Below are 26,156 nucleotides of genomic sequence, written 5' to 3' on the forward strand. Positions count from 1 at the left end.
CTTCTTTTGAAACTACAGTTATTGTGAAGGACACAAAGTAAAGATCTGTCCCATCTCAATAAATCCACCCCACAGAGAATGTAACGAGGAATCCACTAAACTGTAGAAAGAGATTAATCCCACAAGGAGGTGTTCAAATAGACCTTTGGTGAAGGCTACAGAGCTGGGTTCAGAGGGAGTCTTTGTGGTGGGTCAACCCTTGACCTGAGCACTCAAGAATGTATGAGGCTAGGGGTGAAAGGAAGGTCACACCAGGTAAGAAGAAAAGCCCAAAGGAGCAAGTTTAGTAAGGGTGGCAACCATGCCAGAAGCAGGGAATGTTCCAGTACAAATTAGAATAGAGAAGATGAGATATGCTAGCAGATGAGGTTGGACTTGTGATTTGGAGATGGCTTTAATGCAAGGGATGGAGAATAGCAGAAAAATGACTGGCTAGCAGGAAGACCAAGTGTGTTTTATACTATAAAAAGATCTCTATGCCTGGAGAAGAAATAAGTATTTTCAGACGATTCCACTTTTAGGTGAGGCTTAATTCTTTCTTATTAGTCACCTATATCTTGTGCCTTTAAAAATATCCTAGATGCTATGAGGCAGGAACATGGATTAAACTAACCTACTCAGAACTCAGTGGGAAACCCAACTTTGTCACTCAGTCTATTGTCCAGACCTCTAGTCACACCATTATTGTCTAACAAAGATGTTTAAGGTAAACAGAACATCTTTAATACAGCAAAAAAAATCTGCTGCATTTAAAAATGATCTCCTGCTGCTGTGACATATGGTATCATCAGAAACTTTATTCCAGTGCCCCTGGAGCTTCTGAGACACCTCGAAATGCCATGATTACCATAAAGAGGTTTATGCAATTCTCAAAGCTGAAAGAAAAACAATTAATTCATTTTAATATTTAAAATAAATATGGGCCATTTGGATCATTTGGGAGGAGAAATGGGATTACAAAAGCTACAATAATTAGAATCCAACTCCCCAAAGAGGGATGTTCCAAGATGTAGCTTTCAGATGGAAAATTCCCCTAGCTGGTCCGCTTAAGATGTGCATTTGGTCTGCCCCAGCTTTTCCTAAATTGGGTAAGAACACTCTTACCCAATTAGCAGCTTCAGAGAGGGTTATTATCAATGGACACAAGCTTCCTTTCTTTTACACAGAACGTTTTTTTTTATAGCCATACCTGTAGAAGAGCAAGAAGAGAGCCAAAGTCCAACTTCAATATCATTCAGTTAAACAAACATTGATAAAAATGCAAGGTCAGTGTCAGAATAGCAGATGAATGAGACATAGAAGCCGCTTTTGCACTAACCTCTGGCTGTCATGGAGCAAGAGAAATGTAGACAAAGGAGTAATGAGAAATGTCCCCCCACAGACTCATGAATTTGAACACTTGGTGTCTAGTAAGTGGTGTTGTTTAGGAGACGAATCCTTGCTGGGGAAGTACATCTTTGCCCCCACTTCCTGTTTGCCCTGTGTGTGGATGGAATGTGACCCCGCCACCATACCTTCCTTACCATGATGGGCCCTATCCCTCTGTAACTGTAAGCTAAAACATATCTTTTCTTCTCTGTGGTGGGTTGAGTGGAAATGACCCCTTATGGGCCCATATGGAGTGGCACTGTTTGAAAGGATTAGGACATGTGCCTTTGTCTGAGTAGATGTGGCCTTTTTGGAGGAAGCATGTCACTAGGGCAGACTTTGGGTTTCAAATGCTCAAACCAGGCCCACCCTCTCTCGCTTCCAGCTGCTTGCTGCTCCAGATGGAGAACGCACAACTTCCTCTCCAGCACTATGTCTGTCATGCTTCCCATCATCATGATAATGGACTAAATCTCTGAAACTGTAAGTCAACTCCAATTAAATGTTTTCCTTTGTAAGGGTTGTGTGGTCATGGTGTTTCCACAGCAGTGGAACATTGGCTAAGGCATTCTTTAAGTTGCTTTTGTCAGGGTATGGTCACAGCAAAGTAACAGTAACTAGAACAATGAGTTAATATCTTGAGTTTGAATCACTTTGCAAGGGGGTTAACTTTCATAGCATAGTAGGGTCATGAAAATAGTTTTGCTGCCCTACTTAGGGGGTAAGGACAAGCCCCATGGACGCTTGAGTACACAAGGAAAGTGGGCCTTGGAGGTTGAAAGAACTACCCATCAGAGCTGGAGGTATAGTTAATTTGGGAGAGTTCTCATCTAGCATGTGCAAATCTTCAGATTCAATTCCTAGCACTGCCTATACTGGATGTGTGGGTGCATGCTTATAATCATAGCATTTTGGATGTGACTACAGGAAGATCAGCAAGTATGTTTGTCTACATCAGGAGTTTAAGTCCTGCCTGGGGCACTTGAGACCTTATGTCAAGAGGGAGAGAGAGGGTTGAGGTGTGTGGGGCAGTATGAGAAGGAAGTAGCTGATAAAGCACCTGGCAAGATAAGTTGGAACCAGACCCCAAATGCATGAAAGGGTTATGTGTGGGGTTAGCTCAGTATCTTACAGATAACAGATTGAAAAAGCAGTTTGGGTTTGAAGATGGTCACTGGAGGCTCATCCTATTGAGATAAGTGACAACAATGTCATCATCACTGTAGCATCCTCTCTAACAGGCCTAGAATATTTACTTTGCCTTGGTCTAAGATAATCCCTTACTCAGAGGAAGGAACAATCATTGTGCTTATCTGTATACATACACAATGCCAAGGTTCCCAAATGGGAGCAGATTGCCTGAATCCTCACAATAAGAGTGTGTCAGAAGTGGGATCAGAACTCAAGTATTCTAGACACTGGAAGGCTTTCTTTGAACATCTACTTTTCAGGGTAGGATTCTGGGTTCAAGTAGAGATTGAAGAAGGAAAAGCTGGAGACCAAGAGAACAGACCATAATACACCATGGTACTTATGATTTATGGTAACATTTTTTTAAAAAGAAAAGAGGAGAAGGAGGAGGAAGAGGAAGAACGAGAAAGAAGATAATCGTAACAGGAAGAATTGGGAAAGGATGACAAAGTTCTTGCCTTCCCAACAGAATAGAAAAACAGTATCTGTTCAACTTTAGCTGGCTGTTATCTAATTACAGATGTTAGCATTTGGGACAATAGTTTCTGCCAGATGTTCCACCATTTACTCTGAGAGAGGAAGGGGGCGGTATTGTAAACTTTTCGCATTCAAGAAGCTTGCTTAAAATCTACTATTTGACCTCAAGAAATGCACATGATATTCCAGGTTCTTTAATGACAAAACCTGCTTCTCAGGTTTTGTGTGATAGGAATCACCAAGCAGGAGGGAAGCATGGTTCGTGTTGGAAATGTTTTATTTGGAAAAACAATGGATAGCTACCATTAAATACTGAGAGTGTTTCATATTTATATTCATATTCCACAATAGGAACGAGACATATTTCAGAGTCTTATAGTTTTCCCTAGTAAATAATAGGTAAGCAAGGATTGAGATCCAGTGTAGAATGCTATTACAGAGCCCTGAAAAAATTGTAAGCCTTCTGTGTATAGAGCATGCTGAGAACCAACTGGTTCATGGTTAGCAGTTGGGAGATTGCATTTTTCATTTCTTTTTGCCATTTCAGTAATTACTTTATTTCAAAATAAAGTATTTTATTTACCACTCTGTAGTATCTATAATTTCCGTTACCATTTACATGTAAAATAAATATAAGGCATCTATGTGCAGTTGTTCTTCATGTAAGTTCTCCACCCTCCAGGTTGGACATACTTTCTAATATTCTTTTCTCTTTTAAAATACATTTTTAATTAAAATAGAATGAATTACTTCCCCCCTTTTCTTTTCCTCCCTCCAGCTTATCCCACATACCCTCTTTCCAAAGCCTCCAGGTGAATTGCTTACTTATTGTAGTATACATATATAACTATATATAGTTACATAACTGTGTGTAGTTACATACATATATATGCTATATATACATCACACATGTGCATATATATGTGTGTGTATGTCTGTGTGTGTGTGTGTATGTGTGTGTGTATGTGTATGTGTGTGTGTATGTGTGCTGCTTAGTTTTATGTCAACTCGACACAAGCTAGAGTCACTGCCAAGAGTGAACTTCTTTTGAGAAAATGCCTCCATAAAGTCTGGCTGAAAGGCACTCTCTTAATTAGTGATTGATAGTGGAGACCCCAGTCCTTTGTGGGTGGTTCCATCCCTCAGCTGGTGGTCCTGGACTCTATAAGAAAGCAGGCTGAGCAAGCCATGGGAAGCAAGCCTGGAAACAGCATCCCCTTCATGGCCTCTGAATCAGCGTCTGCTTCCAGGCTCCTGCCCTGCTTGAGTTCATGTCCTGGCTGTCTTTAGTGATGGACCACAATGCGGAAGTGTAAGCCAAATAAACCCTTTCCTCCCCAACTTGCTTTTGCTCATGGTGTTTCATCCCAGCAATAGGAACCCTAGCTAAGACAATACATATAAATGCACAAATGTAAAAATAAAAGCTGCTGAATCTGTTTTATTTTTGTTGTTGTGTTGCTGTGTATGTGGTTTCGGGCTGTCTTCTTTGTGTTAAGTAACCAATAAGGGGTTCATCCCTGGGAGAGGATAATTCTTACCCCACCCCAGCAGTTATTGGTTACCTATAGTTCTTGCTCTACTTTCAGGACCCATGAAATTCGGTCCTTTTTGCATTAGTGTGTCTATCAATATGCCATTCTCCTGGGCTTGTATTTTCAGTGAATGGAAATCATCAGTGTTCCACTGAAGAAGTACACAACTTCCTGGAGGGAACCAGAGAGAACCCATTGTCAAACATTCAACAGATTATCCATCAGTATCCTTAACAGCTTAAATGACTGTTCTTGAGGCCTTGTCTGGAATGAAAAATCAGTCTTTCTTGACTCTTTCTACACCATGGACAAGTGCCTATTCAGATGACAAGGTAAATGAAGGATTGTGAGACTATTTACAGGTTATACCTACAAACTCTGTTCTCTTTCAAGATCTTCTTAGGTGTTTTGCCCAGGGTAGAGTACTTGCCATGACTTCACTGTGCTGAATTTCATCCATGAGTCAGTTTGGACAGTATTTATTTTTAGGGTGCTCTCTGTATGCTTGCCGTTTTTCTGTGACCCAACCACTACTGCCACAAGTATATTTGGAGCTCTCCATCTCCTTCCTTATCCAATAAACTGTAAGTCTAGGGGGCTGATTACTGGCTGCCATTATGTTCTTAATACTCAGCTAAACTCTCCCCCTTATAACCTATCCCCAAAAGAAGTAAGTCAGCTTGTGATTGAACAAGTAAGTCATCTAGATAACTTCCTTTGTATCCCATCATAAGATAAAGCCAATACTTGAAAATTCCCATAAAAATGTGATCAACAATGTTCAACCTGGCTTCTTCAGCTTTGACTTTTAGATGCAAAAATTCCTGTTAGACTCCTTTGGGATAATTATCTACATAGCATTTGCCATCTGTTATTTAGGCTCTTCTGGTATCTCCTTTGCATCGTAGAGAATTATGAACCAGTACAGTAGTATAATTAGCTCTAAGAGGTAAATGGGGATGTATTTGTCAGTGACACATAATATTTTGAAAAATAACAGATGAGGTGTAATGATGATGAGGTCTAGCGACTGTGTACTTAGGAAGAGCCTCCATTGTGCCTAATCCCCAGCTAAATAACTCTACCTTATTTCAAATGAGACAAGCCAATTCATAATGTTTTCCCAAATGAGGCCTCTTGGGACTGAGCTGAATTGGCTGAGTCACATAAATAATTATACAAAATAACACTAATGGAAACTCTTCACAGACTTGCAAAGGCATTGCACACAATATTTCACATTGTTATAGAGTCTTTTCAGGCAGGATACTATTATATCCTTGCTATGGATGGGGAAAAGAAGACTTGGGTCATACTCAGCTCACCAAAATAGTAACCAAGCAATGTTTTCAAATCCAGAACCTTCTCATTCAAAAGCCTGTGTATTTTCTGCTGGACACTTTTCCCCTCTACCACAAAGGATGTTCCCAGGGATAATAGAAACCTTCATCAGAGACCAAATATCACCTGGGTACTGGATGATACAAAGCCAATTATCTTAGGATATCTTACTAGGAGAAGGAGATAGCAACTTGAAAGGAGTATTTGGTCGTATATGTTAACATGGGTCTATAAGATTATTACAACAAATAAGCTACTAAGTGATGGTTTTTCTTGTCTTTTCTTCATGAAACCAACAAGTATGTTCCATAAATCTGTATTTTCATATATGCCTTGTCTAATGCCATGCAAATACAATGCTGAAAAGATACCGACTGGTTAATGCATTAGTACTCTAATGATGAGAACTTAGTAGCGTAGGAACCTCCCTTAGGAAGTATTGACTATGACACAGAATCTACTGGCCTTCAGATTATTTGCATTGGGGAAGTTTGCATTGTCATCTTGACACATTTCTTTCTCCTTCTATTAAGTAAAACTATGAACTAGGATCTGTAAAGATGGCTTGGTGGTTGAGAGAGCTTTTGCTACATGGTCATTAAGACTAGAGTTTGGATTCTGGCCCTCATATAACTAGCTAGAAAAACTCAGAGGGTCAGAGACAGGTTGATCTTTGGGGCTTGATGGTTTCTAGTGTAGCCAAGAAAACTGTGAGTTCTAGGTTTACAGAGAGACCATGCATGCCTCAAAAGTAATACTTGTAGAGTAATAGAGGAGGCACACATACGTATACACACACACACACACACACACACACACATACACATGTGCGTGTGCGCAAATAAAAAATAAATTCATTATGATTACGGATGACAGTAGAAGAATCCCTGAAGCCAGTTAGATTGCTGTATTACAGTGGTCATAAGACACTTGGAACTGAAGAGGAGGAAAAGAGAAAGCCTTAAAGATAAGAAGCACCAATTGTCATTGCCTCCAGTCTTTCATAAACACTGAAAGTAGCATGCTGGAAGACTCACCCACAACATGTCTCTATTGTGATAGACTATCAGGAACAGCTGAATAAATTATTAACAAGGCAAGTTTTTCTGAGTTGGCACAAGTTCCATGGAAAGAATGACGTGGTAGTCTGGCAAGGACTCTGCTTCACACAGGAGTATAATACACACTCCTGGAGATTTCTATTATATGGAAGTGCTTTCCTTTTGGGAAATAATTTCTCTAACCTATCCTCAGAGCTATTCACAGAGCCTATGACACAGCTATTAAGGAGGTTCTGCAATTGTTTTAGGCACTAACTTAGAGGTTTCCTCTTCTGAATTCCCCAACAATGATGCACCATGTGCATGCAGGGCCCGTGGTGTCTTCTGTACTATAAGTGTTGGCCTTCAAGACTGAACCCAACTTGTCTATCACATCTGTTATAGCACAGACCTGGGTTCATTGACTTTCTGGTGATTTCACCAAACTGAGTTTTAAACATGTAGACTCTTGGATTTACCCTTAGAGGGACTGTGTAATGTTCCAGCCCATTAGTGAAGGCTTAGGATGTGTTTGTCACAGTACACACATAGCTGTAAGCAGAGGAGGAGCCCACTATGGTACAACGCATGTATCCACTCTGCCTACAACTCCCAGGAACATGTGAATTTAGGAGCCTACATGTGGATTCTAGAGCTCGTTTTTAGCGCCTTCTTAATCTTTTCTTGAACAATTACTATAAGAGGAGAAAATCTTGATCCTTTGCCAGTGTATATCATTCTAGAACAGCCTATCACTTGCTACAAACTATTTTTAAGCCCCATAAGTCTCCCCAATCAACATGTCTAATATTCCACTTTATTTGAACTCTTTCTAAAAAACAGAAAACTCCTTTCTCCAAGCCTCTAACCCTATCTAAACTTCTTTGCATACATCATTCTTCAGTCTGTCTGAATTTTGGCTCAGGTTCAATTAAACTGATTTTGTATAATATCCCTTCCAAAAGCCAGGGTGAAGTATGGGCAGTTTGGTAGGTATCAGGATCTTCTATGAGTTGATAGTTTTGCTTGTATGTTCATCGAGACAGGTTAAATTACTATGTAGTGAAATAATAATTTATAGTTTTAAAGTAGAAAGGTCAATATGAGGTACTGGCCTCAAATAGTAATCAGTTACAGGTATCAGGGAGGCATTCAGTAAGTGTACTTATTTCTTGTAGGAAACAATTAGCGTGGAGAATCAGAACAACCCACTCTCACTCAAAGCCTAATATGAGCATTGTAGACTCTGGATTCCCATGGCACAGACTTGGAGAGAACACTTGTAAAGCAGCATGTGTTTAAGATGAAGATAGCATCCTGTGACAAGAGACTGTCTCTGCAACACCTGAGACACAGTCTTGCATTTGGTACCTGTCTTTGGTTCTCTGTCTCCAGGCGTAGCCTGGCCTCCACACACCTCCGTGTCTCCAGGAAGGCCTGGCGCTGGGCGCGGTCTGACAGGTAACTGATGAAGATCCCAGCTGTGTTCATGCACATGAATAGCACCACCTGGGCCAGGACCTGGGAGACAATTCCAAACATCCTGGTTAGATGAGTCAAACAGCAGCTGCTTTGAGGCAAAGATTAAAATAAGTAAATATTTCAACAGGAAGTCTCTTTTAGTAACTGAAATAACTGTGTCATGCTGGCCGAATGATACTTTTCTGTTCTGATCTTGAATCAAATGTCACTCTTCAGACAGACCTTTCTTGGTGACTCTGCCCAATTAAGAACTGCTCTTTTATCCTTAAGTCTAAGCCTGAACCTTCATTAGAAACCTGAGATAAGAAAACCTGTGCTTCGCCTCACCTTCCTCCATCATTGACTGAAATGCTGGGTCTTTAATAGGCTGGTGATAGATGGAATTCAGGGACCAAGAAGGGCCAGGGCATGCATTCAGTAATGGTGACGGTGCTGTGTTTTTATTGCTGCTCTACGGTTCTCTCTGACAAAACCATGTCTAGCTGCTGACTGGAGAAAAACTAACAAACCGTAATGCCTCCTTTTTGGGGAAAGGGTCCCTGAAAGGAGGCAGATACCAGGTACGGTGGTTCACATCTACAACCCCAGCACTCAGAAGGCTAGAGTGGAAGGATGTCTGTAGTTGGACTTTCCTTTGAACCAACAACTCACAAATAACAACACAGAGACTTATCATTAATTATGAAAGCTCAGCCTATAGTTTAGGCTTGTTCCTAAGGAGCTCTTATAACTCAAAATAGCCCATTTCTGTTCATCTACATTTTACCTGTCTTTTCTTCTGTATGTTAGACCCCATCCATGTCTTGTTGGCATCTCCTGAGCACCTAGACTCCTCCTCCTCTTTCTTTCTCTCCCTGGAAATCACACCTATACCTCCTGCCTAGTTAGTGGCCATTCAGCATTTTATTACACCAATCACAGCAACACCATTTCACACTTTGTATGAATGTCCTGTTGCAAGTTTGAGGCTGGCCTAGGACACTCAATGAGATTGTATCTCAAAATAAAAACAAAAGAAGAGACTCAATGAACAGAATCTAAAATTTGGGTTGTGGGTAAATAATGGATCTGGGGTTTGGGAAATGCTGAATTATCTTCTCAGTCCCTAAATTTATTGTATAAACTATTTCCCGAGTGACACATGCACTGGGTAGATTAAAAAAATGAATGAATTTAGGACTAAGGATCAGAACTGATATTTGAACTGCAGAGCAGGAGGCAGGGATTTCCATTTGATTTTAATGGAGTTAAACATTTGCGAAAATGGTATCAAATACAAACTCATAGTTTCAGACGAGGATAAGCTTACCAAGTATCCACAATTTCCCAAACATGATATAAAGCCATATAGCATACAGGGAGATGCATATCCTTCTCCAGAGAAAAGATGATCAACAGAGACACCAGTGTGACTTGAGCCATATGTCAGAATTAGGAGTCAAAATTCATACCAGTGCTTTTAACTGCCCAGGTAAAGACAATGGCAAGCATACTAGCAATGAATAAAAAGACAGGGAATAAGCAGAGAAACAGAAAACCTGGGCTCACACCGGGAACACACATGTGAATTCTAGTCCTGAAATTAAAACAGCCACTGAATAATGTTGAGGCAGCACATAGGTAAGGTGTATATCAGTAGAAAATGCCCATTGTGAGGAAAAGCCACTTTTTAAGGGCTTTAAAACTGTGTGTGGCATTGTTGACATGCCTAGAACTTAGATTGTCAGAGGTAAAGGAAAGAGAGAATGTGGCAGAAAAGTTGTTTAAGGAAACAATGTATTTTTAATCAAATTTTATGAAAGCAATTTCAAATTCAAGAAACCCAGCAAAGTCCATATAGGCTAAATGTGAACAGAATACTCCTGCACACATGAAAGCCCAAATGCTTAAAGCCAAAAAGAATCTTGTAAACAGTCATAGAAAAAAATCAGACATTTCCAGTATCAGAATCATTTCCAGATTAAATAAGAAGAAGTAATCTATGTTATTGATGAGATGTTCCTAAATATACTCACATAAAAATTCTGAAATTTAAAACAAAATAAAGTCAACTGTGTTAGATAAATAATGGATTCTTTTTTATAAAAAAGTGCTACTAGGGATAAATAGGGTCACTGCATAACAGAAAAGTAATCAATATACGAGAAAAATGTAAAAATTCTGAATTTTAACACATCCAATAATGTAGTCTCAAAATACATAATGCAAAATATGATAAAATCTGCATAATTGTTTGTATATCAATATCATAGGGATGTTTTCAGCACTTACTATGTCAAAAAATTAAGTAGCAATAGATAATTTCAATTAATGAATTATTTCTTCCTATTAATGATCATTAAATGGAGTACAGAATCTATGAATCTGATAGTAAAAACTCTCCATAAATAATGTGAAATGTAATCACATCTTAAGACGAGACCAGAACTACCATCAAACAAACACAGCGTGTGACTACTGTGGTGCTTTGTACCCCAGGACCTCAGATACTTAAATCTGTTGTCCCCAGTCAGCAGCACTGTTTGAGTAGGCTACAGTGGTGTGGCTTTTCTAGAGGAAATGTGTCACTGGGGGTGGGCTTTGAGACCACAAAAAGCCTTGTGCCATTCCTGGGTCACACGCTCCGCTTCTTGCTTGTGATTGAAGATGAGATCCCTCAGTTCTAAGCGTTCAGCTCCAGCTGCTATGTCAGCCACCTGCTGCTGTGCTGTCTCCAGTATTATGGACCCTAAGCCTCTGGAACCATGAACCCAAATGAGCCCTTCTGTCTATGAATTGCCTTGCTCATGGCCTTTTATCACAGCAACAGAAAAATAACTAAAACCACCATAATGTCACCAAGTTACAAAGCAATGTACAGAAGAATGATCATGAAACATCATGTGCTTAGAAATTTAAAAAATATTAAAAAATCCAGATAACTCATTGATCTAAGAATACATCATAATCTTGTAATGGAAAATGATGACTGGAGAACAGTGGAAATATCACAGTAGTTTTTATTTTAAAGGTTGAAGATGAATGTGCTGGCCACTCAACATAAAGAATTATCAAAATTACACCAAACCAAATGAAACAAAGCTAGCCCCAGGACAAACCCAAAGTATATATAAAGAAAAAATACAATAGGAACAACAAGGAATGAAATAAAAAAATCAAGTTAAAGAGACCAATAAATTATCGTTTCTTTTCTGCCAAGGACAGCAAAACAGAAACACTTTGCAAAGAGGAGCAATACTAAAAAGCAGTATTAAGGACTAGAAAACCAGGAAATCAAAGACTTTGAAGAATTTAACAAATAATAATGTTAATTATGGATTTTAATATAAGATCTCAAATATAATTAAGATGTTTCTGAGAGTGCATCATTTCTGAAGTTGACTCAAAAAGAGAAAGGAAAATTTCAATATGTGTAACCATAATTAAAAATCTTTCCACAAGGATGGCAACAAATCCTGATCGCTTCAACGGACAACTTCAGCAGATAAAACAATTGTGAGATAAATACTTTATCTCTTCCAAAGAACGGAAAATAGAGAAGGCTCCCCAACACAGATGATGAGGCTGTCTTATCTGGGACAGAACTGGCCTTGAGTTTGCAATTCCCCTGTCTTAGCCTCCGGGGTGCTGAGATTGCAGATGTGTGTCACAATGTCTCCCTTGGGCTAGCATAAAGTTGATCCCTGAAACTGTTATATTCGGTTAAGATACAACAGGTAATTTTTTATCGTGGTCACGAGGAGGTCAATTTTTAGATATAATAATAACAACAAATATTTGAAGCCATGAATGTATGGCAAAGATAACTAGGCTGAGTTTCTTTTTTAAGAATTTGTGGATAACTTAACATTATTAAATCATTTTAACAAGATTCACCATATATACACATATACATAAAATAACCCATAATATAAAAAGCATGAGGTAAACTCAATAGTTTTTGTATAGACAAAATTCTCAGAATAGAAACCAACTTTCCTAACCACACTATAGAATATTAGAGTCAACTGAAACACAAGCACTTGAAGCAATATCACATTCAATGGTTAAAGGTTTGAAGCATCTCCTTAAAGGCTTGGAGATCAGTTGTTATTGCATTATAATTACATGTTATAACTACAAGTATTACTACAGTGCTATTCCCAAGTCCTGGCCACTTCAACAGGAATCAAACAAGTGACCAGGAATTCCCTAAGTTTACTGACATGTTTGTCAGAAGAGTATTAGAAGAATCATGCCATGGTTATTTTCAGATGTGATGACTGTACATGTGAAAAATCTTGAGGTCTCTACAGTAAAATTGTTAGATGAGAAAGAGTTTAGCAAGGATGCCAAGTCAAAATAAAACGGATTTCATCCCTACACTGTGGAACCATCCTTTTTTTGTACAGTGCGAATATGTATTATTCTCATTGACTAATAGAGAGCTGACTGGCCAGTTACTAGGTTGGTAAGGGTTAGGTACTACTTGTGGACAAAGAGACAGCATGGGGAAGAAGGAGGGCAGGGAGAAACAAGATGAACATGCCTTGCTGAATAAACGATACTACCATGTGGCAGAGCGTAGATAAGAAATGTGGGTTAGTTTAAGTTGCAAGAGCCAGTTAGTAACAAGCCTAAGAATTGCCTGAGCATTTATAATTAATGTTGAGTCTTTGTGCATTTATTGGGGGAGCTGGTGGTCCCGATGAAAGACTCTGCCTACATTCCTAACCACTCTTGGACCCATAACACAGAAAATGAAGAGCCACAGTGTCACAGATGAGCATCTGTAAGTCAAGACTGATACTTGTAAAGGGATGCCCATTCCAGAATAGAATACGGACCAAGCTATGTGAGACTGGCAATTATTTTTCTTCTTTTTTATACGTGTATGTACTTCGTGTTTATGCATGTTTGCACGTGTGTGTTTTCATGCATAGTATGTGAGAGTGCACTTACATATGTTCACATGCTCAGGGAGACACTTGTTGACACTAGGGTTCTTCTTTGATCACATTCCACATTATTCATCCAAGGCGGAGCCTCTCACCTGAAGCCAGGGCTGCCTGATACGTCTAGTCTGACTGACCACTTGGAGACCGTGTCTGTGTTCTCAGTGAAGGGTTTGTTGGTAGGCCACCACATTTACCTGTCATCTACATGGATTCTGATCCTTCCTAAGGCTTTCTCCTTTTGGGGACTTTGGAATTTTGTTCCCTCTGCCTCTGGATGCCTCTCATGATACTTCTTATCTGGCTGATTATTCTTACTTGCCCATTCTTAATTTAATCATAGTTGTCCCAGAGATGGTCCCTAGCCACTTTACGGCAGTCATATTTCCCTGACATTTGTGATTCTTACAGTCTATGTGTTCATCACCAATTGCAATTATATACATATTTGCTTGCCTGGTTGGTTGATGTTTATAAGCCATAGTGGATTTTTTTGCTTCTACACAGACTGTCATGATAGGTTCTCAGCTTGACTGATACCCACAGCCTTGCACAGTGGGTGACTGCTCAACAATGAGTCTATGAACTGCTCTGCATTTCGTATGTGCTAAGTATTTAATGAATGACCACACGAATTAATGAATAGCTTCCTTGTGTATCACTAATTGTCATTTACAAGATGTGGTGGGTGAATGATGATCTTGCAGCAACGGTGATAAATAGTAAAGACATCCAACAATATCCCTAACAAATGTTAATAAGCAAACGCACTAGACAATGAGTGAATTCAGACAAGATCTGAAGGAGCCATTTCAGGAAAAGAATATTATCATTAGCTGTACAAATACTACTCAACTTGTTTTGCAGTTTTAAAGGCATTACACTAAACATGGTATGTGCTATTCTCATCTAAGAACTTATGAATAGCAAATACATTTTTCCACAAAAGTGACTACAGTGTGTCTTGACCAACAACAGTAACAAATGCCTTTATGTTACAACTATTAAAATTGTACCAATAGAGATACTTGACTGAAAATTAATGGAAAAATTAAAGTATATGACATAGAAATACATGATAAAAATCATACAAGGTTTGCATATGATATGCATAGGTTAAAAAAGAAAAAATGTTCATAAGAGAATAAATGTTCAGCTATTGGGGGGAAATTGATCAACAGAGTCACCTATTGTTATATGGCAAAATAAATGCCAATAGGTTTGAGTTAAATGTAAAATGAGACTTTAGACAGGGAAAATAATGACATTGTTCTGTAAGGATAAAACACAAGTTGAGAAGAATACAGTCCAGAGACAAGTCATCCTCCACAGGCCCTTAGTGTCTGGATGTTATTGATCTCACAAATAATTTTATTATCAAATAATCTAATCTATCTAATGCTATCTAAGAAGAATATAAGAATATCTAAATCATTCAGTTTTATAATGCTGCTGTGATGAGGTAAATGCTACTTTATAGTGGCAATGGCATTTGGGGTTTCAAGGAGTGGCCCCTATTAGCTCTCTTCTATGTGCTGTCTCGGATTTGTTGTATCTTGTGATCTGTCCAGCTACACAGCTCAACCTGGACTCCTGCTGTCTTACTGCATTTTTAAAACACCTCTTACTCAGAGCTGATGGGCTAAGTATTACATGTTGAAGAAATACCGTGAATCAATATTTTATCTTACCCTTAGATATCTGTAAATGTTACTAACCTATACTAATGTATCCATCAAGGTTGTTCATGGAGCAAGTGCTGTGAGTGTGAAAAAGTTTTCAATTTCTTTTTTCCCACATGTATGAATGTCTAGTATGAGTTCATGAATGTATGCCTGTTGGCATGTGTTGGGGATGCGTGTGGGTATGTGTACATGCATTTGCATAGATGAGGAAGCCTGAGTTGACTTTATGAGTATTTCTTGATCATCTCCCACTTATTTATTGAGGCAGGGCATCTCACTTGAACCAAGACCTTGCTGATATGGATATGGTTAACCTGTCTCTCCACCTTGCTTCTGGGGTCTTCTATCTCTGTTTCTGAAGTGCTGGAATTACAGGTGGGCTACCAGGTCTATGAAATATTTATGTAGACTCTGGGGATCTGAACTCTGGTCCTCACTTTAACCACAGCGATGACTCAGGTCTGACAAAGTTTTAATGAACTAGTAGCATGCAAAGAAGATAGAGCCCATTCTAGAAGCAGGACACAGTTAACAAGAAAACCAAAGAATGATACATAGTGGTTGCTGTGTTTGTCATGATTTAAAAAAAACTATGAATAAGAATACAGCATCATGTGGAAGATAGTGGAGTTGCTAACTTCTTGGAAGTTAGAAAAGAGTCTACAGTAAGAAAACATTTGAAGGCCAGTGAGATGGGTCAGTGGTTAAAGGCACTTGCATCCAAGCTTGACACTGAGTTTGATCCCCAGGACTCACAGGGTGAAAGGAGAGAACCATCTCCCAGAAGCTGTCCTCTTACTTCCATACGAGTATGGTGATATGCATTTACCCTGCCCATAAATAAATAAATAGATAAATAAATAAATAAATAAATAGGAAGGAGTATTTGAGCAAAGGAGAAATAAAAAGCTGGTTATGAGGATGCTAGGGAAGGACCATCACAAGAAGGAGGAACAGAATGTGCAAAGGGCCTGACAAATTCCCATTATCTAGCACGTTGTAGATGAATCAGAGGGGAAAGTTGGGGGACACTCTTTCAGGTGAGCTCTGGAAAGTCATAAAATGGCAGAACATCTGGGGACTGAGAGATGCTAATGCCAATGGCCTTTCTCCCCTAGGGGTTGGAACACCTGAGAGTTCTGGCCAGTGAGAGATGTGGCTTATTTTACATGGTCAAGGTCACAATGCCTGAGAATAGATTGCAGTATAGAGGATGGAGCCAGAGAGACAAGCTAGAGGCATCTTTCAAAAGCCTCACTGAGGACTGAGATTTGGCTTCGACCTGGGTGAGTGCGGGGGATAACCACAGGTATTTAATGTGGCTAGATTTTTTGGTATATTTCAAAAGAAAAAGAGAGGACTCACTAATGGGTCTTTTGTAGATTATAAGAAAAATGGAAAGAGACCATGGAAACGCCAACCATGGTGAATACTCTGCTTGCAGTCTCGTGGGGACCTGAAGACACAGATCTCCTACATGCCCTTAATTGGGAAAGTTTCCAAGTTAGTCTTTTGGGAGGGCCTCCCATGTTGGAGGACTGCACTCTACTCCCTGTGAGCTAACTGAAATGTAGGTTGACAGAATGCTAGTCTCCTTTGCATATGTTCACCAGCCTTTGTAGAGTCTGCATACCCAGGGGCAGAGACTGTGTCCACTGAGGCACAATGTCTTAGCGCTGGGCCCACATGCCCAAGTTCTATAAGCATGCACTACATCTAATACTCTCATATGAGAAGACACCAGTTGCTCATGTCTTTGGTATAGTTTGTTGTCACTTGTAATAGGAAAGCAGTCACTTTGATGTGGAAAACCCTCCATAAATTCATTCAAATATGGACCCCCTCCCTCTTCCCTTTAACCAGCTCTCTCCTCCAATCAGAGGGAAGCTAGGCACCTCACATCCCTCCTGGCGTGGCAGCCACAGTATGGGCTGTTTGGAAGACACCCACAGAATCATCTCTACCATTTGATGTAAAAGTTGGCATTCCAGAAGGATCCATTGACGTCCAGTGTTAAATATGTAATGGTTCCAATCCTATCCTCTAGGGATGGGGAAAGGAAGAGGCACCCCAGGGGCCTCTGTGTTCAAAAGTTGTGATTAATGGTGCCCTGCATTTTTGTTGCAGTAGACACTGTGCCCAGATCATTTCCAGGGTCTGTATCTGAGTTGTCAAGGCTGGAGTTCTACTTTATGCACAGCCAATGGGAAACTGTTCCATGTCAGTGTTGTTCTGTGTATGTGAAAAGAACAGTTCAGAGTAGGTGATAGCTGAGTTCGTCCCCGGTGTTAGCTTTACTTAAAAGCTTTAGAAAAGGAATAATACAAATATGTGTGGCAGACTGGTATTGATTGACTTTATTATGATGTTTTTGGGTGTTTTCCAATATTTTCTTTTATGGATTTTTACATCATAGTTTGTCCTCAGGAAAAATGTTCCTTTAGAATTCTGGATGTTGCACAAATTGCCAATGAAAGACTGAATTATAGCTAATATAACATACTTCAAGTTTATGTTAAATGTAGAATAGTTCGCTAAGTGTTTTTCATGTATGTTTCATCTCAGTAATGATTCTATTTGGCATATGAAGGAACTTAGGTTCAGAAAGGCTAAGTAGCTTGCCTAAAGTTAAACAGTCTTGCCATTGTAGGAAGTCTGACTTAGGGATACAAGAAAAACCTGGCTAGGACCTGAAAACGGGTCAGAAGAACCAGAATTCAGTCAGGCAAAAAGGGGACAATTTCTTGGCTAAGTAAATGCTTGACAATACTTCAGGCAAACTGAGCACTAATCATTGCAAGTTGGGTATGTGAGCAATGGAGATAACTGGTGTGTAGGCTGAGGTGAGTGAACCGAGCTGGGGCCACTCACTAACAGCATTTCTCAGCTCTGGTCCTGTGCTAGAAATCAACCAGCATGTTCTGGGTGTTTGAATTATGTGGTTCTCCTTATAGCCCACATGCAGCAAGCTCTAAGACAAACATTTGATAGATGTCAGAGTAGAGGATCAAGGGTTAGTCATTTGCCTGAGATAATGAAGGGGGTGAGTGGCAGAAGTGAGGATTGACAAGGAACACAGCCTGAGCCCCTAACTCAGGTGCTCTGCCACCCCACCCCAAGGCCTCTACTGCATTCGCACAGATAAGGTCCCCTCCATCAACACAGTGAGCATCAGTGCCCTCAGGTCACATGGCTCTGTTCGTGTACCCATTTTTGTAACTCATTCCTCTGTGTGTGTGTGTGTGTGTGTGTGTGTGTGTGTGTGTGTGCATGTGCTCGCATGTGTGCAAGTGTGCCTGGGGTAATGTTCATGTGTATGGATGTGTGTCTTTGTGTGTGTGTGTGTGCATGTGTGTGTATATGTGTGTAAGGGGATCTGCAGAAGTCTACAGAGCCCAGGCAGGAGGACAATGTCCCTGACATCATCTTCTGCCAGGGTTTTAGGTTCTTCCTGCAGCTATCAGGTATGTGACCAGCCTTCCTGCCTGCACTTTATAACTCAGATAAGGAATTATAAACAGCATATAATGAAGTTTGAAAGGTGCCCGAATAATTAAGAAACACTCTGAGGTGAAAATTGTTAAAAAAAAAAAAGTAGAAAGAGCAAGGCATGGTGGACTGAAAATAAAGAACCGTGGGAATATCTTGAGTTCAAAGAATAACACCCTGAGTTCAAAGAAGGAAAGAATCATCTTCTCGAAAGATATCACATGAACACAGACATAAACACAGGCACACACACATACACACACACACACGCACACACGCACACGCGCGCACACACATGCACACTTAAGAGTAGATTAAAAGAGTGGGGATAGTAGATTTCATTAATATGGAATTTTGAAATGCTATGATAATCATGGGAAATAAAATGTTGAAGGCTGAAATATAGGAAGGCCAATGGTACAAAAGAAATAAGGGGGATACATAAACCTTTAAAATATAGACCAGGGGAAATTGAAATTAATAATTACAATATATGAGCTATTTAATAGGTCACAAAGATAAACTATGGCAGTGCAAAATGTTAATGTGTTGTAAGTATCTGTGTCGTGACGGTCACAGAGGTGACACAGCAGCAGCCGAGTGTCCCAAGAGTGTCTCAGGCTGAGATCCCAGAGATGCCTGCCAACCTCTTGACAGACCATCTTAAGAAAACCGTCTACACACCCTGATGTGTTTTAGGCATTGCACTTTAAGCTTTTCATATATTGTTTTAGTAGACAGTCTTGGTTATAGCGAAGGAAGACTCACAAAAGCTAAGTAATTGCTCAAGGCCACAGCCTAGCCAGTGGCAGTAGCATGACCAAATTGCCTGTGCTTGCTGCAACACTGAACTCTGCTTCCAATCCTGGAAACAGAACTTCCATCTGTGATCCCCTGCATGGGCCCATAAGTCGCAGGACAGTAAAACTGGGCCAGGGAAGCTGACAAACCAAGAATGACATTCATATTTGTTAAATAATTGAGGAGGAAGGAGAGGAAACAGCAGGGGAGGAGGGGAAGCAGAAGACTAATAGCAGGGAGAGGGAGAAGTAACCGTGTGCTTGGCAAATCCTAAAATAATGACTGATTGATTGCTGGGATCTCTGTAGAAACAAAAACAACAACAGCAAACAACAAAAAACTTGTTGACCCCTGACTCTCAGTACCCCTGACATTCCTGCATGACAGCAGAGGAAGAAGGTGGGTCTGGGTCTTTTCTGTTGCAGAAGGGTCAGTGTGTGTGTGTGTGTGTGTGTGTGTAGAGAGAGAGAGAGAGAGAGAGAGAGAGAGAGAGAGAGAGAGAGAGAGAGAGAGAGAGAGAGAGAGGGAACAGGATATTTATAATGACTGCTTGTGAAGAATTGTGAGTGCACTGGACCATCAGTTTTCTGATTTCCAACTCAGTGATTAGGGATCCAAAAGTGCCAGGAAGAGTCTAAGTGAGGAGGAGAAGGATGCTGATGGCCACGTTTAATGCTGCTAAGAGGCCGGCTGTGACAAGAACCAAAGGCTGACTGTGACTTCAGGGATGTCAAGGTTACTGGAAACGGTGACACTGCTGTTTCGGCTGAGTGGCTGGATTCAACCTCCCCCCAGAGCTTACCTGGAACAAGAATGGGAGAAAAGGAAGCTGGGGCTGCCTAGGTTCTGAATCATATTGTTGTAGGAATAGCTGGGACTCAATAAGCAATTAAAGATACTAAGAGTTAGTAATTTTCTGTCTTTATTTCTCAGTCTGGCAAAGGTCAGGTTTTTGATGATGGCTGTACACTGGTTAAGAAGGAAACTTGAATATGGACAGATCAGGAGAAGGTTCGCTGGACTGAGGTGGAGTGGATCTAGTTTGCTACAATTTGGAGAGAAGAGGTTCTGCTAAGCAAAGTAGTCAGATAAAAGACAAAGTAGTATTGGCAGAAAAATAGACAGATAGACCAATGGAATCGAAGTGAACACCCTGACATTAACCTATACATGTATGAACACCTGATCTCTGACAAAAAAAGCTAAAATTATGCAATGGAAAAAGAAAGCATCTTCAACAAATGGTGTTGGCATAACTGGATATTGGCATGTAGAAGACTGCAGATAGATCCATGTCTATCGTCACACACAAAAACTTAAATCCAAATGGATCAAAGACCTAAACATAAATCCAGCCAAACTGAAGCTGTTAGAAGAGAAAGTGGGAGGTGAATGAATTAGTACAGGAGACAGCTTCCTGAACATAGCACCAGTAGCACAGACACTGAGATCGACAATTAACAAATGGGACCTCCTGAAACTGAGAAGCTTCTGTAAGGCAAAGGACACAATCAGCAAGACAAAAAGGCAACCCACAGATTGGGAAAAGATATTTACTAACCCCACATCTGACAGAGGGATGATCTCCAGAATTTACAAAGAACTCAAGAAGCAAGTCTCCAAAACACCAAAGGATACAATTAAAAAGTGGGGTACAGAACTAAATAGAGAATTCTCAGCAGAGGAGTCTAAAATGGCTGAGAGACACTTGAGAAAATGCTCAACATCCTTAGCCATACTGGAAATGCAAATCCAAACAACTCTGAGATACCATCTCACTCCTGTCAGGATGGCTAAAATCAAAAACACCAATGACAGTTTATTCTGGAGAGGATGTGGGGAGAGGGGAACACTCCTCCACTGCTGGTGGGAGTGCCGACTTGTACAGCCACTTTGGAAATCAGTATGGAGATTGAGGGAAATGGGAATCAGTCTACCACAAGACCCAGCAATTCTACTCTTAGTCATATACCCAAAAGATGCACATTCATACAACAAGGATGTCTGTTCATAACAGCATTATTTATGATAGCCACAACCTGGAAGCAACCTAGATGCCCCTCAACTGAAGAGTGGATAGAGCAAATGTGGTGCATTTACACAATGGAGTACTATTCAGCAGAAAAAAACAATGGAATCTTGAAATTTTCAAGCAAATGGATGGCACTAGAAGAAACCATCCTGAGTGAGGTAACCCAGTCACAAAAGACAAACATGGTATGTACTCACTCATTTATGGATTTTAGACATGAATCAGGGGAGTGCCAGCCTACAATCCCATGGCCAGAGATTCTGGGAAACAGAACCTTCATCCACAGACTGATGAAAGCAGAGGCAGACACCCACAGACAAACACTGAACTGAACTCCTGGAATCCAGTGTCAGAGAGAACTGATGGGCAAAGGAGTTAAGAGTAGGCTGGTTTAACCCACAGAAACAGTTGACCTGAATAAGGGGGAGCTCTTGGACTCCAGATTGTTGGCTGTGTGGAAAGCATGGGACTGACCCAGACCCCCTGAATGTGGTGTCAGTGAGGAGGCCTAGGTAATCTATGGGGCCTTGGGTAGTATTTATCCTTGGCGTACAAATAGACTTTGAGTGCTCATGCTGCAATGAGGGATGCTCTCTCAGCTGGGACTCTTGGCGGAGGGCCTAGGCCCTGCCCTGAATGAAATGACAGTTATTGGAGATCCACCATGGGGGGCCTCACCCTCCTTGGTGATCGTAATGGAGATTGGGTGGGGGACTGGAGGACCTGGTGGAGAGGGCGGGGAAGGAAGGGAGGGAGAGTGAGCTGGGATTGACATGTGAAATAAGATTGTTTCTAACCTAAATAAAAAAATTAAAAATTAAGACAAAAAACAAGAATGTATTTAGAGCAACAATAGAAGAAAAGTCATCTGGAACCTTCCTGTTAACGACCTCTCGAGCCTCATTGTTTATCCTTTTGCTTTTCCCCACTCACTCTCCCAAAATCTTGTTGGAACCATACTATTTTCTTGGCACGAGCCCTTCAGAGTTCCTTCCAGTGTCTGTCCTGTAAAAACCTACTCACCTCGTGGAGGCCAAGAGTCAACTCGGTTAACCTTTTGCTCTTCCTCATCCCTTAGACACTCTCTGTACAGAGCTCTTCACTGTCTTGCTAGTAACTAGCCCTGCCTATGAGGGACTCTGTGCCTCAAGGGCTCTGCCTACTATTTGAATTCCCCTGGCTTCCTTTTCATCCAAACTCACGTATTGACTGAGTGCCTTCTAGAGGGTGGACGGTGTGCTTGGGTTATCTGTGGGTAAACAAGATAAACCCTGACAGTCCATGAACTCTTGAAACCTGAAGGCTACCAATGCAGCAGCCTTGGGAATATATGTGTTGAATGAATGAAAGCATTAGCTTGCTTGAGGGAATCAAAGGGGGCCTTGTGATTTCTCTGAGGGAAGGCTCAGGTCAACAGTTTCTGATGGACCCTGAATGGGGAAGAAGGGTGATGTTATGTTCCATTTGCTATTCTTTCTTAACTGTCCAGGGTGTTTCTATGGCTTAGAATTTTTAGAGGATGGGAATCAGAATCTAATCTTGACTTTATTATCACAATCTATTATAGTTTTAATGGAAGCGCTGGCTGATTGTTTACAATGTGTGTGTATGTGTGTGTGTTTGTGTGTGTGTGTATGTATGTGGTATGTGTCTGTGTGTGTGTGTGTCTGTGTGTGTGTGTGTGTGTGTGTGTGTAGAAGGATGAACTTTCCTGTTCAAGTGGAGGCCAATGATCAACTAAGCATCTTCCTCTGTTGTTTTCCACTTTATTTTTTGATCGAGGCTTCCTGCTGTACCTAGCGATCCCCATTTCATTGACACTGGCTGTAAGTGAGGCCACCCCATCCCCTGTTCTTGCCCCTCAGTCGGGTGTTCACTCTCAAGCCTGGCTTTCGTACGTGGCTGCTGGGGTTTCGTATCTTCGCTTACCAACCCCTTTGCCTACCGGGCCTCCTCCAGCCTCCAGTCCTCTTTTCGATTCTTTCTTTCCCCACCTCTGGCTTCTAGTTACATAGGGTAACTTGAAGGTGTCTGGGTCAGTTTGTTCATTATTCACCTTTTCCTATGAGTTGCCTTTCTGTGTCCCATTCTACGCTCCCCAAACTGATGCCTCTGGGTTAAATTTGTCAGGCGTCCTCAGCCTCAACTTCCATCTGAGTTCTGACTAGTCCAAGACGGATACAGGGGACTGTGGGGAAGAGGTGGGGGTGAGGGAAAGATGGGAGAGGGAAAGGGAGGAGAGTCACTCGTTCTACAGTTTAGGTGATGACTGTGTTCTTCTAAAGTGCTGCAATTCTCAAGATCTGCTAACACCACCCTCTCCCTTGCCTCTTCAAGTCCCCAGAGCAGAAACAGCTTCCTGATGGCTCAGGGGTGGGTGGCTAATCAACACATGTGTGTGGCTGTAATCTTATCTCAGTCTTTGTCTGAGTTCACACCATTTATTCCTTGGGTGGAACCCTGCATGACACACTATAACTCTTTTGTTTCTCTTTCTGACTCACACACACACACACACACACACACACACACACACACACACACCTTCATTCCTAGGACTCAAGATGTGGTAAGAATCTCTTTGGAACTTCCCCTAGTTCCCATTCTTGTGCTCCCCTGCTATGGGGCATGCTCTTACCTCATGGCCTCAGGGCTTCTGTCAGTTTGGGGGCCTCATCTGTGGGTTCTGAGGGTAGTGGCTGCCGTCTGCCATGGCTGAGTCTCTGTACTTGACATACAGTGGTCACTCAGTAAATTTGTGTTGACAGTTGTCTGGAGGAGCAGCTGGGACATTTGGTGAGAGAGTCACTGAGGAGGCACAAGTGACCTTGGCGTGCCTGTCACTGTAAGAAGGGCTGTTTCCTAAGGGCAAGTCACATTGTCCTATCAAGAGATTGCATTTCTGGGCAGCGGAGATTTTCCAGGTTCATCACTCTGGCAACCAAGAGTGTGTCACCTACAACTTGCCCCTACTAATGAAGGACCCATTAACCAATGGGTTTCGTAAACATGGCCCTTACACTGTTCCACTTGCTTATGGAAATATAAGCTCTTTGGGAAGCTTATATTTTTATATTATTAGAGCCATTTTTAATAGATACATCATTTCTTTACATCTCTAAATATTCTGGCCATTGTTGGAAAATAAGGAAGAAAGTTAAAGACAAAACAAGTGATAATAATAAATAGGTCTCTCATCAGCCCTGCTTAGGTCCCCATGATGACAAATAGTGCAAATTCGGAACGGATCATCTCCAAAATTCAGTAATCATGTCCCCAGAAATGTGAGTGCCAAGGCCAAATGACAGATCTTCCCAGAGGTATTTTGCTCAAATGCTGCATCTTAGTTTCTTGTTATAGTGATAATTTAGAACACATCATGATTCCTGTTTACAATGAATAAGTATATGAGATGCATCGCATGAAACCAAAAATAGGAAGAGAAATTTACCATGTCTAAAAGAGATTAAATCTAAAATGAGAAGCCATGCTCAGGAAACAGCAGGGACATTATAAAAAAAAAACGTATAAACAGAAAACAAGACACTTTCCTCGCAGAAGCACCTTTACTGGGTTGATTGATTAGGTTGATTTCAGCTAAGAAAGAACACATGTTACTGAATATCTATTAGGAGGAATATTAGTATCTCAGACAGGAAATCAGAGTCCTCTATAAACAATGTCAGGGTGGTGTATTTGGATTTTGTCACGTGAAGTCACAGCTTCTAGGCACTCTTTATAAGATGAAGAATGGGACTGTTTTCCTACCAGGGAATCCTGGTAGTATCTGGACATGGCTCTTGTTGTCACAGTTGGAATGGGGAGGTGTGTTACTGGCATTGAGTGACAGATGGGGCCAGCAATGCAACCACACATGTAATGTAGCTCAAGTCAGGCAACTTTCCTCCAACAGAGATTCACTTGGCTTTAAACACCAATACCTGAAGACTAAGAAATGCTCTCCCTCTCCTTAGCAGCTGGTAGAGTATAACAAAACCCAGTGTTTTATCACCAGATCATTGGGCAGCACATACATCAGTTTTCAAATTCCTTTGTATCAAATGTGTGTGTGTGTGTGTGTGTGTGTGTTGTGTGGTATGTATATGTGTGTGGTGTATGTGTGTGTTATACGTGTGAGTGCGTAGTGTGTAGGGGGTTGTGATATGGTATTTGGTATGTGGTGTGTGTGTGTGTGTGGCATGTGAGTATGTATAGTAAGTATGTATATGTGTGTGTGGTATGTATATGTGTGTGTATGTGTGTGCGTGTGGTATGTAGGTATGTATATGTATGTGTTGTATGTGTGTGTGTTGTATGTGTGAGTGCGTGGTGTGTAGGGGGTTGTGATATGGTGTGTGTGTGTGTGTGTGTTTATATGTGGGAGACAGAGGTCAGTCTTTGCTATTATTCCTCAAGAGCTATGCACCTTGTTATTTGAGAGAGGCTCTCTTAGTGGCGCCTGGGCTTAGCTGATTAAGCTAGGATGGTTGATCTTTCAGGTCCAGAAATCTGTCCCTCTCCACCTAGTTGGCATGAGGATTGCTGGATCACCTGACCTATCTTTTATGCAGGTCCTGAGAATTGAACTCAGACTCTAGTGTCTGTTGAACAAGCACTTTACAACTGAACTATCTACCAGCTCAGTCCCCGTCCCCACATTTCTGATCTTGCCATACAAATTATTTCTTTTGTGGAAAGGTGACTTGACAGTCACTCCTTGAGTGGCATCCTAGCTACACAAACATCACCAGCACAAATTTTATATCTCCCTTCTAGCAACT

The 26,156-nt window shown here is 40.9% G+C and overlaps 1 protein-coding gene across 4 annotated transcripts in view; it reads right to left on the reverse strand.

Moving 5' to 3' along the window:
- The window catches only part of Adcy8 (adenylate cyclase 8), a 203,587-nt gene that overhangs the window by 149,177 nt on the left and 28,254 nt on the right, over nucleotides 1–26,156 (reverse strand). For all 4 annotated transcript variants that reach the window (XM_013119532.3, XM_013119531.3, XM_005078687.4 and 1 more), the window contains exon 2: nucleotides 8,324–8,473. In XM_013119532.3, coding sequence (XP_012974986.1) covers nucleotides 8,324–8,473 — 150 coding nt within the window. The remainder of the gene's footprint in view (nucleotides 1–8,323; nucleotides 8,474–26,156) is intronic.

Source organism: Mesocricetus auratus, unplaced genomic scaffold (assembly GCF_017639785.1).
Source record: "Mesocricetus auratus isolate SY011 unplaced genomic scaffold, BCM_Maur_2.0 Super-Scaffold_100023, whole genome shotgun sequence".
Taxonomy (NCBI): Eukaryota; Metazoa; Chordata; class Mammalia; order Rodentia; family Cricetidae; genus Mesocricetus; species Mesocricetus auratus.